The 21,025-nt window shown below is 41.9% G+C and overlaps 1 protein-coding gene across 3 annotated transcripts in view; it reads left to right on the plus strand.

Annotated features, from left to right (window-relative positions):
- Window positions 1-4,976: 4,976 nt before the first annotated feature.
- Window positions 4,977-21,025, plus strand: part of MYB (MYB proto-oncogene, transcription factor) — a 38,161-nt gene continuing 22,112 nt past the window's right edge. The window contains exons 1-10 of one of the 3 annotated variants that reach the window (XM_024248972.3): window positions 4,977-5,266; window positions 9,584-9,701; window positions 11,517-11,588; window positions 13,458-13,550; window positions 13,795-14,015; window positions 15,998-16,232; window positions 17,510-17,590; window positions 18,026-18,130; window positions 19,420-19,674; window positions 20,633-20,995. In XM_024248972.3, the coding sequence (XP_024104740.1) occupies window positions 5,244-5,266; window positions 9,584-9,701; window positions 11,517-11,588; window positions 13,458-13,550; window positions 13,795-14,015; window positions 15,998-16,232; window positions 17,510-17,590; window positions 18,026-18,130; window positions 19,420-19,674; window positions 20,633-20,995 (1,566 nt within the window). In that variant the 5' untranslated portion in view covers window positions 4,977-5,243. The remainder of the gene's footprint in view (window positions 5,267-9,583; window positions 9,702-11,516; window positions 11,589-13,457; window positions 13,551-13,794; window positions 14,016-15,997; window positions 16,233-17,509; window positions 17,591-18,025; window positions 18,131-19,419; window positions 19,675-20,632; window positions 20,996-21,025) is intronic. The other 2 variants (XM_024248973.3, XM_054558184.2) reach the window with 2 other exon arrangements.

Consider the following 21,025-nt stretch of genomic DNA (forward strand, 5'->3'; position numbering starts at 1 on the left):
TTATTTGTAGCACTTGCCATTTCCTGTGGTGTAAATACTCCAACTAGAGCCAATTTCAAGCTACTAACATTACATCACTACATATGAAATTGGAAAGAGAGGCACAACAGCACATATTACATTGTGTGATAGACATATATAACCTCAAGTATGTAGATAATACGAAAATGTCATAAAATAGGAAGTGATGAGTTTTGAATATTTATTGTCTTTTAAAATAATATATATTTAACTGTAAGTTTATATAATTTACTTTTTAATAATGGCTGTGTCTAACAACTAGCTCACAAAATTTAGCTCCCGCGTATTCCTGACCCAGCTTGACTTCGCCAGCAGGCTCTGATCCCACACTCTACCACCTGCTGAACAACTCTACCCGGATGTCTTCCATAAGAAACCACAAACTTAACATACCGAAATCTAAACACACTTTCCTTTTTGAATCTCCCAGTGCATACTTTTCTTCCCCTCTTGACTTCCCTATTTCTATTAATGGTGCCTCTAATATCCTTAGCAACCCAATCAGTTGCTAAGTCTTGAAGGCTCTGCCTATGTTCTTCTGATCTGCCTCCTCCTTTTCATTCCACTTACAGTTACTGTCCTACCCCAGACAATTACCTAGCCTCTTCCCCTTGTCTCTTCTCACTCCAATCTATCTGACAATACTGTTAGATTAATCTTCCACACACACAGCTCTGATAATATAGCTTTGCTATTCAATGCACATACACGAATCCGGCCTTCAAAGCTCTCCTTGCTTCAAGCCATCTGGCTAGCTCCTTCTTTCCTGTGCTGGGAACATGCCTTGCGGATTTTGATTGTGTGTTTTTGCTCTCACTTTTGCCTTTCTCTGGAATGTCCTTCCCTCTTTATGGAAAGACTCATATCTTTTATACAAGGCAGCTCAAACGACAATAAAAATATGTGGGTTTGTTGTCATAGGAATATATAAGTTGATGAGAATCTGGAGAGTGGAAACAAACAAGTGCCAAATCCAGGAATCATTTTAAAATAAAAATTTATTTGGTCACTATCTGTTATGGAGGTTCTATGAAACATACTACACTGGGGTAGCACTTAGTCCATTGTCATTACTAAAAGAGTTGCTGGGGGAGCCAACATGAGATTTATCTCAAACCTATGGATTTCAATTATACATGCCACAGCTGTTCTTCATTAACTGAAATAATTAAGAATTGTCTGCATTTTAACCATTTACTGTAACTATTTCCCTCTTAATGCCCTGAGCCAAATTGGGTTGAGTGGGTGAGGAAAGGTGGGTGGTAGAGACATGGAGCCCCCTAATCTGGTCTGTTTTCACCATTGATGAGCCTCATTCATCTTTGGGATGTGGATCACGAGGATTAAAGATCCACCAAGTGCCCAGGATTTCCCAGCAATCAGAAGCAAAGAAACTGGAATTTGTATCTTTTATACATATTTTGTCCTTCAGCCCTTCTCCAGTGCTTAGAGTAAAATAAAATCTCTTAAGTGCTTGCTTTTTTCAGCAGGAGAATCCTAATGATGAGCAGCATGTGATCAAGCGATTCCTTTTCCTTCAAGCTGAGGTTGAAGTTCAGTAGCGAAGGAAGAAGGAACAGGCAGCCACAGCCCTCTGGTCAGTGGCACCAACTTTCTCATGGAGTTAAAATAGTTTGGGTTATGGAGAGCCTGAATCTTTAGCCCAGGAGAGGTGAAAGTGAATGAGGGAGAGGAAGGTGGTGAAAGACAAATGTCAAAAGTAAAAGTGGGCTGGGTGCAGTGGCTCACACCTGTAATCCCAGCACTTTGGGAGGCTGAGGCAGGAGGATCAAGTGCTTGAGCCTAGGAGTTTGAGACCAGCTTGGGCAATATGGTGAGACCTTTTCTCAACAAAATATTTAAAAATTAACTGGGCATGGAGGTGCATGCCTGTAGTTCTAGCTACTTGGGAGGCTGAGATGGCAAAATCACCTAAGCCTGGGAGGTCAAGGCTACAATGAGCTGTGATGGTGCCACTGGACTCCAGCCTGAGCAATAGAGGGAGACCCTGTCTCAAAAATATATATTTTTTTATTTGAAAAAAAGGTAAAAGTGTATCAAACCAGTCTGCCTTCACTCTGATACTGAGATTATCAACCAGTGCTCTGCAGACCTTCCATGAAAACTACTGTTAAAGAGGCAGATTGTTGGGCCTCATCTCAAACCTACTGAATCATGGTCTCTAGGGGGACAGCCTGGGACTGTGCATCTTTCATGGGTATGCCCAGCAATTCTGATACACTCGAAAGCAAGTTTGTCCAACCTGTGACCTGCAGGCCGCATATAGCCAAGGATGACTTTGAATGTGGCCCAACACAAATTTGTAAACTTTCTTAAAACATTACGAGTTTTTCTGCGATATTTCTTTAAGCTCATCAGCTATCGTTAGTGTTAGTGTATTTCATGTGTGGCCCTTCTTCCTCCAGTGTGGCCCAGGGAAGCCAAAAGATTGGACTCCTGGGCTCTAAAGATTGAGGATCACTGCTCTAGTGTTGGCCAACTACTCTAGTGTTGGCCTGCAGACTCAATACAGCCTTTGAGCTAAAAACGGTTTTTACATTTTTAAAGGGTTGTAAAAAAAGACAAAAAGAAAGACAGACAGACAAGGAAAGACACAGAAGAATATACAACATAGCCTACAAAGCATTTACTATCTGGTCTTTTAGAGAAGAGTTTTCTGACCCCTTTCTAGTCTAGCAAATGAAAGGCTGTACCCAAATTTAGCTCCAGTGCAGCCCTGCCACAGCTGAAATAACTGATGTAGCAAGCAGATCTTAAAAAAAAAGAAGTGACGAAATGTGTAAAGTTGTCATCTAAAAATATTTTTGTAATAATTATAAATGGAGAGAGAAAATGTATAAATACAAACATTCTGTAATGAGTTAAAAAATATAGTTTCATCCATACAAGAATTTTGATAACTCCATTTGTTTTTGATTGTTTTTCCATAAGCTTATCAGATAGCAGTATATCCAACATTAGCCTAATAAAATTACTGCATGTGAATTCTTCATTGGACTATGCATATTCCCAAACATATTACTGTCATACAACTGAGGGAAAAATGTAAAACTATATCTGGGAAATGAAAAATTAGAAATTCTCAAAACGATACATAGGAAAATGATTTACAAAGGGAAAAAAAGGAAAATTGAACTTAGTATCTTTCTACTTTAAAGGGGTTCAAGAACTTAGAAGTAGTTACACCTCCTAAAATCTTGGAAAAGAGGCCATGAACTCACTTCACAAAGGGTTCAGACACTCACATTGTGTCCAAGAGACTCAGCAATTGGGAATCTCGCCAGTTAGATTCATAAAGCAATCCGAAAGCCAGAATGCAATTTCTTTAGGGATGGTTTCTAGATGTTTATTCTGGATATTTTTAAAAGATTTGTTTATTTTTGATGTGAAGAAAGAAAATTATTATAGAATCTAGAAATAAATATTGGCTTTAAAAGTATTAATTTGACTTGTCCTTTGTAATTGTGATCCGAAATATCTCACGATAATTTTGTTTCAGTGTTATTTTCTTCTCAGGAGGAAAGGAATGTTAAAACCTTACTAGCAACTAACACTTGATAAAGATTTAAACTATATAACAATTTTAAAGAAAGTCTAAAACACCAGATAGATAGTCTTGAAACCGCGCATGCTTCACCGTTTAATAAAATTATGACTCATTTTAGTAAGAACATGCTTTTTTAGTAAGAAAAAATGCTTTCTGAGCTAAGTTTGAACTGCTGGGGCACATGGGACACCCACAAACCCAGTCAGCAGAAGTCTCAAACTCCTAAAAGATTAAAGGAAAAATACATTAGTGTGTACAGAGAATGAAAAAAAAAAAATCCCCAATGGTTCTAATCTATAAACGGAAGTAAAACTAAAACTCCCCTAAAATCCCCCCAATCATCAATCCTTATAAATTCAGCACTTATCTTCTTCCTTTATTTCTGGAGACCCTCATTAAACAACACGAAAGCCTTTGCTGACTTTTATCTCGTAAAATAGAGCCCTCAAATGACACTAAGCAGGGATACCGACATCCAAAATCACAAACTGTTTTACTTCTAAAACCATGCATGCAAACGTGGGGTTTCCTGAGTTCTGCTAGGGGCGGGCTGTCTGGACCCCCGTGTATTTTTTTTTGCAGGTGTGCAATCCAGGGTGCGCGCGCTGTGCAGGGAGGGAAGCAGAGGTGTGCGGTGGGCACCGCCTGGGCCGGGCGGGGCGGGGTGGGTGGGGCCCGGGTGTGTGCTGGGGTGAGAGTGAAGGACATGTGACAATACGACGGTGGCGGCTACAGGATCCGGGAGGGGAGTGAGAGCTCCGCCGGGGCGCTCCATTAGTGAGCGGTGATAGCTGCCGCCCACTTGTATTGAAGCGTCCTTTGTCACTAACAAGTTAAATTAGAGATGTTATTTATTTAAGAAGAAGGAAAAAAAACCCTAGCCAAACATCCTATGAATACATACGCTCACATCCCCTACTCCTCCAACTCCTAATTTCCCCGTCTCCAGAGGGCACAGTTGTAAACCTTGACGAAAATCCAATCTTCTGTGCGGGAATTTCCCCCCACTGCTTGCCGCCCGCGCGACAGTGAGTGGGAGCCGGAGGAGCTCTGGTCCCGCTGCCCGGGAGCACGCGTAGCCGGGCGACCGCGGTGCGGCGGCCGGGGAGGAGGGGAGGCGGCGGGACTTGGCGCGGGTCGGCGCCGCCGCGGCCCGGGAGCGGGGCTTGCTCAGGAAAAGGCGCCGCCGCGGTCCCCGGCCACCCCTCCCCGGCCCCGGGCTCCCCGCCCGCGCGCCTCCCGGGCCTCGCGGCGCGCTAGGCACACCGCGGTGGCGCGAGCGCCGAATGGGAGCGGCGGCCCGGCCAGCCCGGCAGCCCCGCGGGCGGCAGCCAGGGCGACCGCGGAGGCGGCGGGCAAGGCGCGTGCGCACTGCAGGGGCGCCAGATTTGGCGGGAGGGGGAGTGTCCAAAGCTCTTTGTTTGATGGCATCTCTGTTTACAGAGTTTACACTTTAATATCAACCTGTTTCCTCCTCCTCCTTCTCCTCCTCCTCCGTGACCTCCTCCTCCTCTTTCTCCTGAGAAACTTCGCCCCGGCGGTGCGGAGCGCCGCTGCGCAGCCGGGGAGGGACGCAGGCAGGCGGCGGGCAGCGGGAGGCGGCAGCCCGGTGCGGTCCCCGCGGCTCTCGGCGGAGCCCCGCGCCCGCCGCGCCATGGCCCGAAGACCCCGGCACAGGTAACGGGGAGCCGGGCGGGCGGCCGAGGGCGGGGGCGCGCGGGGGCGCGCGGGGCGCCAGGCTCCCGGGATCAGGTGGGAATTCGTTCCGGGATCATCTGAGGGGCTGTCAGACCCTGCGAGGACCTGGAGCCCCTGCCTCGGCAGCAGAAGCCGCTCCAGAGACTGATGAATGGAAGAGTCTTTGCGGGAAATGTATCCGGACTTTGGGAAGCACGCCCTGCGGCTCATTTTGCAAGTTGCATGGGGATACATTTTTCTTTAGGGGGAAAAAGAAAACAGCACGTTCCAGCCGGGGGCAGAGCGATGCCCACCAGCCCCGGGGAGCCCATCAAGGTGCCTGACTTGATGCCGCGGGTGTCGGCGGGGGATCCGCGGCGTAATTGCTGGATGCATTGAGATATGTTTGGACTTGGAAGTGCAGAGCATATGGCAGATACAGGGAAAATGCTGGATTGTTTAGTAGCTGCAGGTAGTTCATTTAAATTTCATTCATTCTTTATGGAGGCGAGGACCAGTGTCAGCTGACAGGCGGCTGAAAAGCAGATTTTAGGGGGATAAAGGGGTCTCTACTTTTGCAAATTGTCTTAAGACCTGGTTTTGGAGGTTCGAATCATTATTCTCTGAAAGGCTTTTATTTCCACTGCAAACATTGCACGCGCACCCACACGCGCCGGCGTCGCACATGTCACTGCACTTAGGGAGGCTCGCCGGGAAGATGGGTGCAATCCCTTCACATTTTTGGCCGTACAGATCGGAAGAGGGAGAGGAGGAGGAGGGAAATCCTCGTCCGAACTGTCAGTTGCTGATTCCCCAGCCTCCACCGGCCTCTGGACTTCCCCAGCAGCACACGCCGGGGCTCCCTGCGAGCGGCGGGTGCCAGGGCTAGCTCGGCAGCCGTCGCGGTCGCCACTCGGCTCAAGGGGACCGAGGCCGGCAGCACCCAAGGCCGCTGCCGCCCAACCGGGACGCGATCCCCGCAGGCTCTGCCCCCAGGCGAAAGGTCCCAGCGCGGCGCGCACACGTGGATGCGGCTGAGGTCGCCGCGCCTCCTCGCACCCTCCTTCAGCCGCCTTAGGTCGCCCCGGCCGAGGCGCGGTGACCGGACAGACCCTCGCGAAGGAGTTTTAGGGAGAAGTCCGTGGAGGCAAAGCAAATCCATTCGCCTTTCCTTAGGTTGTTTGGTTTTCTCCTACTGGTTTGTTGTTGAGCCTGCGGGCGCTGGTCCTCGCGCGGCGCTGGGAAGTTGCAAAGAGCGTGGGTGGAGACCCTGCAGCAGCACCCGCGGGCTGGGCTGGGCGGGGAGCAGCGCCAGGGCTTGGCTGGGCTCTGGGGACTAGAGGGCGACTTGGGGGAGCTCCGGGTTCCCTATGCCTCTCCCGGAGCCTGGCCGCGCGGGGCGGTGTGCTGCCCCTCGAGGGCTCCACTTTTCGCCTTTAGGACTTCACAGGACAGCTACGAGGGTCATCTATTTTTTTTTTTTTTTTTTCGAGAGCTGAAACTGGCAGCAGGAGGAGGGAGTCGGGCAGGGGTGCTGGGAGGAGGCGCGGCCGAGGCTCAGCGCCCCGAGGTCTCGGCCGCCCCCGCGGGGCGGGGCCGCGCAGGTTCCCTGAGGCTCCAGGTAGCCCAGAGGGGAGGCGGCTGGGAGGGGCGGGAGCCTTGAACCTGCCTCAGGGGGAAGAGAAACCCGACTGCGGGCTCGGAGCCGTTTCTTGCAAGGGCGAGCGTCAACTCGGCAGGGATTATATTAACCAGGTCAGCGAAATGAGTTTGAACCCCTCCGAATCACAGTAGCGGCCACAAGGCACTTCCTCCCGCTCCCCTCCCTCTTCCCAACCCCCAGCACCTCTTTTTCGTTTCTTTGCACGGTTTGTTTCCTTGACAGAATGTAACATTCATAGTTGTACTCTTGTAACCACACCGGGTCTAGCAGGTGGGGAGTGGAGTGCATCAACCCTGAAATCAGCCTTTGAAAATCCTCTGACTGTTGGGTCTGAGATCTTGTCAGAGCAGATAAAGGAAAAGTTATTTCAGGTTCCTTAGTAGAAATTAATCATGTTACTAGGACGACTTAGAGCAAGCAAATCGCATGCAAAGTTCAAAGGCGAGCCTGGGTGGCCAGCCTGGCAGGGAGACTCAGGAGCTGGGCGCGTGAGCAGCCCCGGACTCGCCCTGCTGCGTCCTGGCCCCTTCAGGTCCTGCAGAAGTCACTCTCCACCTTGCCCCAAAGACCTTGGTTTTGCACATCTTTGCCTCTGTGCTTAGCTTTTAAGAGGCACGGAAGGACATGGCATGGTCATGTATTAGCGCTGGAAAGTACCTTAGAAATGGGATCCAAGCAAGCCCTTATGTAAAGGCGAGGAACTGAAGTCTTGAGAGAGAGGAAGTGATTTGTCCAAGTCATACAGCTAGGTGGAGGCTAGACTAGAACCTTTGCCTCCAGAACCCTAGTCCTGTTGATTCCCGTGCTCTCACCTGACGTTGGCTGCCCCCTGCGGGCGACTGAATAGGTTGCTTGTTCCTGGGTTGTTAAACTGCTGCCGAGAGAGAGGTGCTCAATGACTACTCTGAAAAATGTCCTCAGTTCTGAAAATGTGACCTCTAGATCCAGCCAAACCTGAAAAGTTAATTCGACTTGAATCTATGACTGCAGTTTCAGATTCCTCTGGTTTTCTTTCCTTCTTTCACAAGGGACTGCATTTGGGGGCTTTCCAAGGAGTTCCCTATGAATCTTTCAAAAGATGCAGACTTACATCTCTGGGCTTTATAGGTTTTTTTTTTTTTTTTTTGCTTTATCATATCGTGTTTTACATTTTTGTAGTTCTTGTTCAGAAGTTGTTTAGTGCCTCCTGTTGACAGTGGAAACAGAACTAGGCTATTGTTTCAAAACACAGACACTAAATGAAAGGAATTATTACAGATTATAAATATATATTTCCTGGGATTTTATTTGGTGGTGGTGGTATTTTAAATTTGGATTACATCATGTCACCATATAACCTGGACTATCAGATTGTTGCTTAAAATAATAGCTTTAAATTATGAGAACCCCCAATTCAGGATTTTTGGTAAGCACTTCAACTTCACTTGTAGGGGGCTGGTAATATGCATATGTGAGTTAGTTTAGGAAGACAAAATCTGTAATGAATGTAACTTTTCTTTTTAAAAACAATGATTTACATTATGATATGGCTTTATATCATTGTTTTTATTGGTCTTAGTTTAATGGGTTTCCCAACATTGCAATGACAAATTTTAGTGAAGTTTCTAAGATAGTATTTTTCCTATTTTAAGTTTTATGAGAAAAACTATAAAATAAACTGTGTCTGTAAAATTATTGTCATCTAATCAGTATATGATTAACAAACAGTAAGCATATAGTTACTTCTTCAAAAGTCATAAAATTTCCTAGGTTAGGTTAACTAAATAAAAGAAAAAGGTTTCGAAAACAGTAATGGGTTCTTTTAAATCCATGGATTTCTTCTGGGGAAATCCCTTCTGGATTAGGTTACATTTTATAATATTTCAAACACCATTCCGTCAGAGACAGAAAAAATAAGAGTAACTAAGACTCTGACTAACAAGTGGCCTAATTATTCACTTAGTTACTCTAGAAACTAATTATTGTAAACATGGGCACAAGTTGGATCAACCAGGCCTGGAGTTGTGAGCAATTTGGTATTAATTTTATTTACAAAACATTAAAGTTTGATCACTCAATGTTCTTATCTTTGCTTCGGTTTTAAAATCCTTTCCTCTTAGATTCTCCTAATCCTCTAGACTTTATGGGATCACTATAATTCTGTTTTGGGGTGTACTACTTCTTGATTTTTTTCTTCTTTTAATAAAACAGAAACCCCATTGGAATAGCATAGTTGAATTGTTTATGTTTGAGAAATATTATTTAAACGATGTGACAAATGCCAAAGATTTTGAGTGTGCACTTATATAAAGGACATGGGTTCTTGTTCCTTTTCTTGTCCTTAACCTTAAGTTTTCAATGTAAACCTTCACTGGTTGGAAGGTGGCCAAATGTGTAACTTGTCCCTGGTCTAATAGTAACAGCAGGTTCAGACACGCAGGGGAATAGGAAGGTGCCAGGTCCTTGGCCGTATCTGTGGATACCCATAACAGCAGAACCAGTTTACAATACTAGAGCAACAGAATGCAGCAAACAATCTTGTTGTGCAAGTTTTCAAAGTTTTGTCTTCATAACCTTTGAAAAGATTGTTGAGGAGTTTTGTGTAAGTTTTGTAATCCAGTAGTAGTCTAAATCCTCTTGTTTCAGGCCACGTCTACCCATTCTTATTTCTGCAGCATATATAGCAGTGACGAGGATGATGAGGACTTTGAGATGTGTGACCATGACTATGATGGGCTGCTTCCCAAGTCTGGAAAGCGTCACTTGGGGAAAACAAGGTGGACCCGGGAAGAGGTAACTAATCATTTTATCAAGACGCAGAAAATAGATAGAGTGTATAATTTATAAAAAACAAAATTTCAACTAAACTACAGGTGCTGAAGCTCATTAGCAGGCTCCCTGAGATTTTATCCTAGCCCCCATGTGCAGCGTGCCCTATGCCCCCCACTTCATTATATTATCCATTTCCACACTATTTGCAGTTCTTTGAATGTCCTCTTCTTCTCATTTTAGGCTTCATCTATGTTTCCTTCTGCCTGTTGAGTTCTCATCCTTTTGTCCCACTTCTTCTTCCTACTTTTACATTACCCATGAAGGCATCACCTCCTCTGTGAAGCCATCCCTGGCTTCGCTGGACAGGATTGGATGCATCCTCCTGTGATCCCATGCATGGGTGCGTGTTCTACTTTATTGTTGCTGGGACATATATACCTCCTCCAGCTGACTGCAAGTCTGCTGAGGGCAGGGCTCATGTCTATTCATCTTTGTGTTTCCTGAATTCACAAGTGCTTGGACCCAAAGTAGGATATTAATAAATGTTCTCTCAATAAGTGAATGACTTGCTACTCCCAAAAAAAAAACAAACAAAAGAATAAAACAAAACACTCAGAGAACTCATCTTTTTACAGTGTATTCATTTAATATCCTTGATATACCTAACAGAGCCAGCTATATGAAGGTATATTTTAAAAGCATCCAATAATGGATGGAGACACATCTGCTTCTCCCGTTTCTTTTTCAGCTGGCTTATCAAAAGTTTGATTTTGTAGGAATGGAAAAATATTTTAGTAGCGAAATTATTAATATGTGGAGAAAAGTTTCTCTAATGTTCTTAACATTTTTGCAACTAATTTTAGATGATTCATGTTACAATAAACGGTATTGGCTCTTCTTCAGTTTCACTGTTCTCTGCTTCATTTAAACCAGAGCTCCTTTTAACAGGCAGGTAGGAGTCCCAGAGAGGCCCATAGGAAATTCATATTTTACCTATTAAGATTATCCACTGGGATAATCCTTATGATACGGAAGTTCTGTTGTCAACATTGGTTTCCTAATTCTTGTGTCTGTATTGTACCGGGGACCTCCATTGTGTGTGAATGTTACCTTTGCAGAAACATAAGAAGGAATGCATGTATATACTTATGAACTGGTAGGATTGCGAACAGCATATAAACTAAAAGAACTGATTAGCTGGAAATGTTTGGTGTCTTTTATGTTCTAACACATTTGGCCTATCTAAATCTAACTGATTTTCTTATATAGCCTTCAAATTTAATTTTAAAAATGGTCTTTATTTCTTTATAAAAGGTTAAACTAACTGGAAATATTCTATTTCTTGCTCAAGATCCTATTTATTACCATAGGTAAATGTGTACTGAATCTAGCACTGGAATGCATTTTTTCCTAACAGAGTAAAGCAGTTATTTATAATAAACACTCAATATATGCCAGGCATTATGATAAATGTTTGCAAAATTGCCTCATGTAATCCCCAAATAACCCTGTTAATATCAGCCTCATGTTAATAAATTGCCTCATGTAATCCCCAAATAACCCTGTTAATTTCCATTTTATAGATGGCAATACTAAGGCCCAGAAAGGTAAAATGGTATACCCGCTTTACACAATTAATAATTGAGTCAAGATGCCAACTCTGGTCTGACTCTAAATAAATCTATACTCCCAAGTCCATATATTACATTAATATCTGCTGTATTTGGATACTTTAGAGAGATTTTTTATTCTAGATTCGTTCCCTCATTCACTTTAACTTGAACAGAGTTATATAGTAAATAACTGATATCCTAGGATTACCTTTAAATGTCTTAGGATGAAAAACTGAAGAAGCTGGTGGAACAGAATGGAACAGATGACTGGAAAGTTATTGCCAATTATCTCCCGGTAAGTTAGTAAGTTTTTCTTATAACAAAAGGAAAGCTTCTCCCAAAGATTTCTATAAAATATTCTAGCAGGAGTTATTAAGATAGTGTATAATTTACTCACATTTAAGAAGTGGGAGATATGCCCTACCTATAACTTATATTTTATATTATAATGCATATAATTAAATTATTAGAATTTAGATTATTAGAATCGATTATAATTTAGATTATCAAATTTTAAAAACAGTTGCTTCTTGTTTTATCTTTTCATTTATAGGATAATTAGTATTTTGATGATTTGTTACATGGTAGATGATTAAACTTGATATTTCCTCCAAGTCAGTTTTTCCTAAATTCCCTATTTTTGTCAATAGCAATACTTTTGGCACCAAGGTTTAAAATTCTGGAGACCTTTCTTGACTTATCACATTCCCCCAACCCCTACATCTAAGCAGTTACTAAGGACCGTGGAATTCCTTTATAGTCAGTCCCGTCCTTTTCATTCTCATGGCTGTGCTGAAGGTTGGGCTCCTGCCCTCTCATTTGGACTATCATATAACTTCCTAACTGGCTTCCCCACTTGTAGTTTTCCATTTTTCTTTCTTTTTTTTCTCGTTTTTTGTTTTTTGAGATGGAATCTAGCTTTGTTGCCCAGGCTGGAGTGCAGTGGCACGATCTCAGCTCACTGCAACCTCCGCCTCCCAGGTTCAAGCGATTCTCATGCCTCAGCCCCCTTAGTAGATGGGATTACAGGTGCCTGCCACCATGCCTGGCTAATTTTTGTATTTTTAGAAGAGACAAGGTTTCACCATATTGATCAGGCTGGTCCCAAACTCCTGACCTCAAGTGATCTGCCCCCCTCAGCCTCCCAAAGTGCTAGGATTGCAGGCATGAGCCACCATGCCCAGCCAGTTTTCTACTTTTCCATTCATCCCAAACACCATTGGCAGGTGGAACTTCCTAAAATGCAGCTGTCCCTTATCTTTTCAAAACCAACCACAGTGACAGAATCTCACAAATTAAGTAAACTGCCTTGACCTGGCACACAGAGGCCCTCCTCTATTGCCCCAACTTACAGCTCCAGTTCTGTTTCCTACTTCCTCTCTCTAAGCAGGTTTGCTTGAATTTATTTCTGCTTTCCCTCCTCTGGGCTTTTGCTCCTGGTCTTCCCACCTCCTAGAATATTCTCCCTTTATGTCACTAATTAAAGTTCTGTCCATCCTTCAAAGTCCTTATGAAGAGCTCTTCAAGACTCCTCCCAAGGAAACCATTTCTCCTCCTAAGAAGATGCTTCTCTCCTCATTTCAGTATCATTTTGCTTTGGTCTTTTCTTCCAGATGAATCAAATTCAGCCTCTGTGATAGTCAGTCATCTACTTGTCTTTTCCTTCTTATAAGATTACAAACTCCTGTAACATAGGACCTATCTTTTATGCATCTTTATTCTTTCTGCAATATAAATACTTTGGTCCTGGATTGAAGCTCATCTCTTGTCTGAATGGGAAGCAAATTTTAGTCTTTTAGGGTGGTTTCCATGAAAGCCTGACAACATAGAATCTCTATCAAGCCTCAGGCTATGTAGATACTCTGCAAAAGTATCTGAGGTTAAGGTTAACTTGGCAGGCACATGTGTAGTATGATGGTCCTTTAGATCATGTGGCAGGAATGTTTCTCTCAGGAGGCAGAGTGTCTTAATTTTAGATGCAACTGTGATATATTACTTGCGTGTTCTGTAGCCTGTAATGAGGGATAGATGGGCTCTAAACATGCTCTAAAATGTTCTTAAATATTTTCACTGCATATGGTCTATGTGTGATTCCCATTACAACAAAAAATTCACGTGCTTATCACATCATATCTTTATGGTGGTGCATACTTTATTTGTCTAGAATCGAACAGATGTGCAGTGCCAACATCGATGGCAGAAAGTACTAAACCCTGAGCTCATCAAGGGTCCTTGGACCAAAGAAGAAGATCAGAGAGTAAGTTCTTTCTTCATTGGTGTGTGAATCATAATTAAGAATATTCCCAAAATGCTGAATATTTTCCTATTTGAGGAAGCAGGTAAAATGGGCAAACAGGAAATAGAGGACTCTATTGCCATATTTCCAATGAATGAAAGCAAATTTTGGAAATTTTCTAAAGATCTTGTAACACTGAAGAATGATTATACTGACTCATTACATAACGTTAAAACATAGGTTATTTTTGTGTGTTTATCTGAAGGTGATAGAGCTTGTACAGAAATACGGTCCGAAACGTTGGTCTGTTATTGCCAAGCACTTAAAGGGGAGAATTGGAAAACAATGTAGGGAGAGGTGGCATAACCACTTGAATCCAGAAGTTAAGAAAACCTCCTGGACAGAAGAGGAAGACAGAATTATTTACCAGGCACACAAGAGACTGGGGAACAGATGGGCAGAAATCGCAAAGCTACTGCCTGGACGGTAATAATATGTCAAAAAATATATTGATCGGGAAGAATGAGGGAGTGGGTATTGAACATTCTGCTTTGAATGTATGGTGAGTAAATTATATTTCATCAGTCGTAAGTGTTTTTTTAGATAAACCAGCTACATAGCTTTTAGAGATTGAGGACATCTTAGAGTTTATTTGGTTGCGAACTTCCCACCTGACAGTGAGCCCTGGGTAAAGATATTTAGCTTTCCCCAGCCTCAATTTCCCCATTTCCAAAATGAAACATACAGGGCCAGTGTTAGGATCAAGTAAAATGAATGTCAAAGGACTTGGTAAACTATGAAACTCTAAATGCATAGAAAGAAACTGAAGACAGTTTGTCTCTGGCAGTTCACGTAGCTGGTTAAGTGACTCAAAGGAACTCAGCTACCATTTTCCTGATAACCATCATTCATTTCTTCTAATTTTTTTTAATTATTATTTTTTAGAGACAGAGGCTTGTTCTGTCACACATGAGTGACAGAGTGCAGTGGCATAATCATAGGTCAATATATCCTTGAACTCCTGGGCTCAAGGGATCCTCCCACCTCAGCTTCTTGAGTAGCTAGGACTACAGGTGCACCCCACTACACCCAGCTGATTTTAAAATACTTTTTGTAGAGATGGGATCTTGCTATGTTACCCACGCTTGTATCAAACTCCTGGCCTCAAACAATCCCTTCGCCTCCCAAAGTGCTGGGATTATAGGCATGGGCCACCATACCTGGCCACCAGTATTCATTTCATTATACCACTTTGCTTAATTTTTTACTTCATTGATTAAAGAAATAATGTATTTCTTGAATTATCATACTACTTCCAGGTTTTTAAATAATGTCAGGGTAATAATGCTTTCTTTTTAATGAACAAGGCAAGAAAATGACCTCATTATGAGGGATAACTATGGAAGCTCATATTTGTCCCATTTTTCCCACTTAAGTAGTATATAACAGATTTTGTTACTTTGGAAAGCAATACTTTTAATGGTAAATCTTGCATTAAAATGATGTAGATTGAAAATATTAAAAATAGTTTTATTCTTGAGCTTCATAATCCAGGAAAAAGTTTATATAGTATTCTCTAGTGATGCTCCAGAGCATTTGCACCCTTGTGGTTCAGTATAAACTTAGAAATGTTAAGAGGTTGGTAAAAAGAGGCCTTTCCTCCCATATGGCCTGAGAGGATACACTGCTGATTCTTCTCAAAATTAGCAGGGCTATTGAACTTCCTCTTTCTTTAGCATACATTCCCCCACCCCCATTGAAATAGAAAAAAGGAGGCTTAAACGGTTTTTTTGAATTGAGAAACTGTTTTCCTGAGAATGGAAAGACTTTAGTAAAAATGCGTTGCCGTTTGAAAATATACTGGGGGTTAGGATCTTTCCCTTAGGGATCCCATTTTCCACTCTCATCTCTGTCTGATTCAGAAAACAATTGGGTTGGCTTTCAAAGGGTAGGAGGTTTTTTGGTCTCAAAAGTACTCACTAGTGCTTTGAGAGATAAAGAGTGAAGTATTCTTCATCAGCAGCATCTTATCATCCACCAAACTTCACCATGTCCCTCTCGTGGTGTGTAGGCCCTGCTGTGCCACATTCAAAGGAGTAATTTCTCCAAGGCAGCTGGAACTTTACATTGTGTTGGAGTCTCGTACCGTGACCGGTCAGAATAAACATGAAGCGTTATTGTATTGAAAGTACTCCTTTACAAAGGAAATGAAATGGTTAAAAGATACTGATATTTCTAGAAAATGACATGCATTCCAGATTGTGTAACTAAGAAAAATCTATGGATTTCTAACTAGGCAATAGAGAAAGCCTGATCTTAGCAGGTGGAGAAGAAGGAAACAATTAAAAAGAGAAAACAACTATTAGTCCCAAGGGAAAGGTCTCTGTTAGAAACAGTTTTCTGTCAATTCACTTTAATCTGAATTGAAATTTTTGTTTGTGAAATTTGTGTGATATATTTCTGTGCAGAACTGATAATGCTATCAAGAACCACTGGAATTCTACAATGCGTCGGAAGGTCGAACAGGAAGGTTATCTGCAGGAGTCTTCAAAAGCCAGCCAGCCAGCAGTGGCCACAAGCTTCCAGAAGAACAGTCATTTGATGGGTTTTGCTCAGGCTCCACCTACAGCTCAACTCCCTGCAACTGGCCAGCCCACTGTTAACAACGACTATTCCTATTACCACATTTCTGAAGCACAAAATGTAAGCCATTCCTGTGAATCTAGTTTAATGAGAGAGATGGTTAGTTTAGCTCCAGGTAATAATCATACTTTGCAGTTGTATACTTTTCAGAGAACTTTCCTGAGCGTGATTATGACCAGTCTTCACCTATGCCCTTTGAAGTAGATAGGGTGTAGGTATTGTTTGTTACCCCTGGTTTATGTCTCCAGAAACGAGGATGGTAAGTGCTTTGCCCAGGGTGACACAGCTCATAGAAATAGTGCTGAGTAGAAAATGAGCTGTCCGATTCTAACTTGCTGCTTCAAATCTAATTTGAAGGCAACCTTTGAATGTAAATTTACTTAAGGTACTATTGAAGAATAGGGGAATGGAGTCGCATTTGTAGATGTAATGTTTTTCTCTTCCAAAACGAAAAGGGAAGGTAGTATTATGTTTAAAGAGGAGAGAGTTTGACACTGAAATTCAGTGGTTATGGTATGTTTCATTCTGGCAGTGATCAGGCAGACATGTCTTAATTTATTCACTCAGTAAGTGTTTACCTTCTTACTCTGAGTCAGGAGCAGAACTTTGTGACATTCATTTTCTGATGTCTCCTTTTAGTCTCCGTTGGATCAGTGTGATCCCTTCCTTATTTCTAGATACTTATATTTAGGGAAAGAGATAATCCATAATAGGTGGAAAAAGAAGAAGAAAGGAAAAAAATTGAGAAACTTTAATCTTAAGACTAACAATAATAAATGATAAAACTTACCCAAGAATAGAGAGCTCATATGCAAATTATATGCAAAACATGTTCATAAATAGTTTTTATTCTTCTCTGTTCATGGATTTGACTACAAACTTTACAGAAAGGTCTCAGATGAATAAATTATCTTAAGAAGTCCTGTGCTTTTTATTAAAACTCAAAATTATTCCAAGAAAAATATTTTTATTTACAAACAGCTGGTACCATCAGTTTTTCCCATAGAAACAATTTTGAAACATTCATTAATGTATTTTAGAATATATTTTTTATTGTTTTTTTCATTGTGTTTTTCTCTAATTAAGGAACACTTCCCAAAATTTAAAGTGCTCATCAACACTTCCCAAGGATTTTTCACTATGTTCCTTTAGCTGTTTAGCCATTTTAAAGGCCTGGCTAAATTTCACATTAAAAGGTTTTAAAAATTTGTTTAGTGTATTTTATCAGTAAAGTGTTTTTTTTCTCTCAGTCCCAGAACAAAACCTCAGGAAGCCAAGTGCCCTGAAGCATATGTAGCCCTGAATGACGTGGCCTTTGTTTTGTCTTTTCCATCTAGGTCTCCAGTCATGTTCCATACCCTGTAGCGTTACATGTAAATATAGTCAATGTCCCTCAGCCAGCTGCCGCCGCCATTCAGGTAAGATCATTGATCATTCACTGTTCAAAGCACCACTTTTAAGAAATGCTTATTTCTTTCATCTAAACACATATTTTCACCTGAGCAACTGAAGTAAAAAGGAAAGGGAACATGGAGAGGAGAGCAGAGTCTTGGCCAGCAATCCATTAATCTTGTCTTCTAGAATGAGTTTGCTCTGGAATTTTCTGATTCTTTGATGTTGCAAGGTGAAATAACTCATCAGTCAGCATCCACTGTAGCCTGAGATTTCACATCACTCCCTTAAGTCTGAAATAACATTCACAAAGATTTCTGCAGGACAAATTTGGTTGGTGGTGGTGTCACAGCGAGGCTCTTTGGGCTGTGTGGTACCTCATGACCATACTGGCTACACCCATTGTATTTGCAGCTTCCAATCAGACCTTTGCCTTTATTTCCCTTACCTTGTAATTTCAGAGACACTATAATGATGAAGACCCTGAGAAGGAAAAGCGAATAAAGGAATTAGAATTGCTCCTAATGTCAACCGAGAATGAGCTAAAAGGACAGCAGGCGCTACCAGTAAGACTGTCATCATGTGCTTGAATGAGGGCATAGCAGCTTTGCCTCAGTTTACCTAAATGCTCTTCTCTTCTAAATATTACACTTAGCAAGGCTCCATATATCCATTCAGAATGTCTCAACACAAGAAGTTGCTTGTAGCAAAATGTAGTTGGTATCAGATTATATGCTGATTAAATTGGAAGCAGTCTTTTTGTAATTGCAATAAAAATGCAATATCCACTTATGATTGTTATCATCAATTTTTTTTTCTTCAGAAGGACTATAATCAGTTTAAAGACTAGCAAAGATAAAATGAATGAAAATCTGCATTTTCTACAGAGCTATGTATCTATATGGTACCATTTTGGTTTTTTTCTATTATTTTGTTAACCTATATTTTCATATTTTATAATTTCAGACACGATTTGATGCATGTTCAGTGTATACATGTAAAAGGTTATATATAAAACCTCTTTATAAATAACATTAGCTGCTCTCTTTTATTTGCATGTGTGAAAGTTATGTGGGCCATTACTGAATTCTGACATCTTTAGCAACTGGGCAGCCAACTGGGATGGCTCCTTGTGCTTTGTAACATATATAATTAATCAACAAAGACAATAAAAGAGAAGTGACGCCCAGTAGGTATTCCTAGGTGTAAATTTATTTTTTGTTAAATAATAAGATGATTATGTGCACATGCTAGTTCTACCACTTTTTAACTTTAGTTAATGTTTTGCAATTTCTCCTGTTGTGTGGTCATACTGTAAGGAGACTTCTGTTAATTTGCTCTTCTGCTTTCCTAACCACGTTGATTTGGCAGCGCTTCACTGCATCAGTGCAATCTGTAGCATTAGAAAGGGATAGAAGCAACAAGAATATGTGTAGATCAAAGCAACTCTAACTCCTGAGTCCTCTAGCTTTTTTGTGGTTAGAATGCAAATAGGACAGTTCTTCAGTTCTTCACTCACAGCAAGCATTTATGGACCTTTGGTAAATTATATTAAAGTGGAATTTTAAGACAATATGATAATTATACTTCGAAATATAGACCTATGATTTGACATTTTTACAAAATGATAACAAGGTAATCATATAGGTACAACCTCTAGCACTATTAAAAACAGGGTCTTGCATTGATAAAAGGAAACATCTTGACAACTGTTTCATAGGCGTAAGTTTGGGATGATGCAACTACTCTTATCTTTCCTCCAACAGCATCTGATACCTTGTGCAACTTCATTGCTAAGTTCCTTCTCCCTTTCTTCTGTCCTCTCTTTATTTCTACACCCTTCCCCCTTCCTTAGACACAGAACCACACATGCAGCTACCCCGGGTGGCACAGCACCACCATTGCTGACCACACCAGACCTCATGGAGACAGTGCACCTGTTTCCTGTTTGGGAGAACACCACTCCACTCCATCTCTGCCAGCGGATCCTGGCTCCCTACCTGAAGAAAGCGCCTCGCCAGCAAGGTGCATGATCGTCCACCAGGGCACCATTCTGGATAATGTTAAGAACCTCTTAGAATTTGCAGAAACACTCCAATTTATAGATTCTGTAAGTAGAATTGTGAAGGGAGGTTAACGATTCTGGAAGATAAATTAGAAAACCCATTTCTTAAATCATTGCCATTTTCTATAGCCAAGATGTTATTAGCATATATTAATGTAAAGGTAGAAGTATGATTTTCGTCTTCGTGAATATGTTTTTTCAAAGACCTGATTTCATTGCCTACCGAGACAAAAGTATTTATAAATACTTACAAAATAGGACTTTTGAAGGAAGAGTTTTTTTTTTTTCACATTTTCACACTTTTCCTTCAAAAGTCATATTTTTAAAAATAGTCAAATTGATGACTTATAAGGAAGAGCTTGGCTTATGGGAACGGAATGGTGTTTGAGTTACTTGTAACTTTTTTTTTTATTTGCTTACTTCATGGTTCTTCTCTAGAATTTTGTCTTGCTTTTGAACAGCACATTAATGATTTGGCTTACTCAGAGCTGAAAGCAGTCTTTTAGTGTATTTGAAGTGATAATCAGCAACTTGGTCATACCTGGCTCTTTCCACAAAATGCTGATTATTGATTACTGGTCCCATTGCTTCACTGAGATGAATCATCTTTCATGAAACAAATTTGTATTCAGTACCTTCTCAGCGAACACTTGGTTCCTTTCCCAGTTGATTAAAAATCATTTATTGCACACTCATTGGATAGGAGATGACCATTGCCATAATATGCCATCTAGAAAAGGTCTTCATTTTGCTTTCCATTGCATGCAGATGTAGTGTCAGGAGGTCCCTGCAGCACATCAGAGGGCCAGCCTTGAGGCAGCCCACTAGACCCCGCTCTACTGCAGTATAATAGAGCAACTGCTCATCTTGAAGCTGTTGCTCAAGAAGCCAAACCAATGGGCCCAGTGTTTGCTTTGCATCGAGCATCTCTCTCTCAGTGCTGTGTTTCAGGTGATGATGGCACACACTGTCTCAAAGTTCTGTGCCTCCCACATTGTTTCAGGATTCTTCATCATGGTGTGATCTCAGCAGTTTTGAATTCTTTGAAGAAGCAGATTTTTCACCTAGCCAACATCACACAGGCAAAGCCCTACAGCTTCAGCAAAGAGAGGGCAATGGGACTAAACCTGCAGGAGAACCTAGCCCAAGGGTGAACAAACGTATGTTGAGTGACAGTTCACTTGACCCACCCAAGGTCTTACCTCCTGCAAGGCACAGCACAATTCCACTGGTCATCCTTCGAAAAAAACGGGGCCAGGCCAGCCCCTTAGCCACTGGAGACTCTAGCTCCTTCATATTTGCTGACGTCAGCAGTTCAACTCCCAAGCGTTCCCCTGTCAAAAGCCTACCCTTCTCTCCCTCGCAGGTAGAACACAATTTCTGCACAGCTGTTACT

This window comes from Pongo abelii, chromosome 5, assembly GCF_028885655.2.
Source record: "Pongo abelii isolate AG06213 chromosome 5, NHGRI_mPonAbe1-v2.0_pri, whole genome shotgun sequence".
Lineage (NCBI taxonomy): Eukaryota > Metazoa > Chordata > Mammalia > Primates > Hominidae > Pongo > Pongo abelii.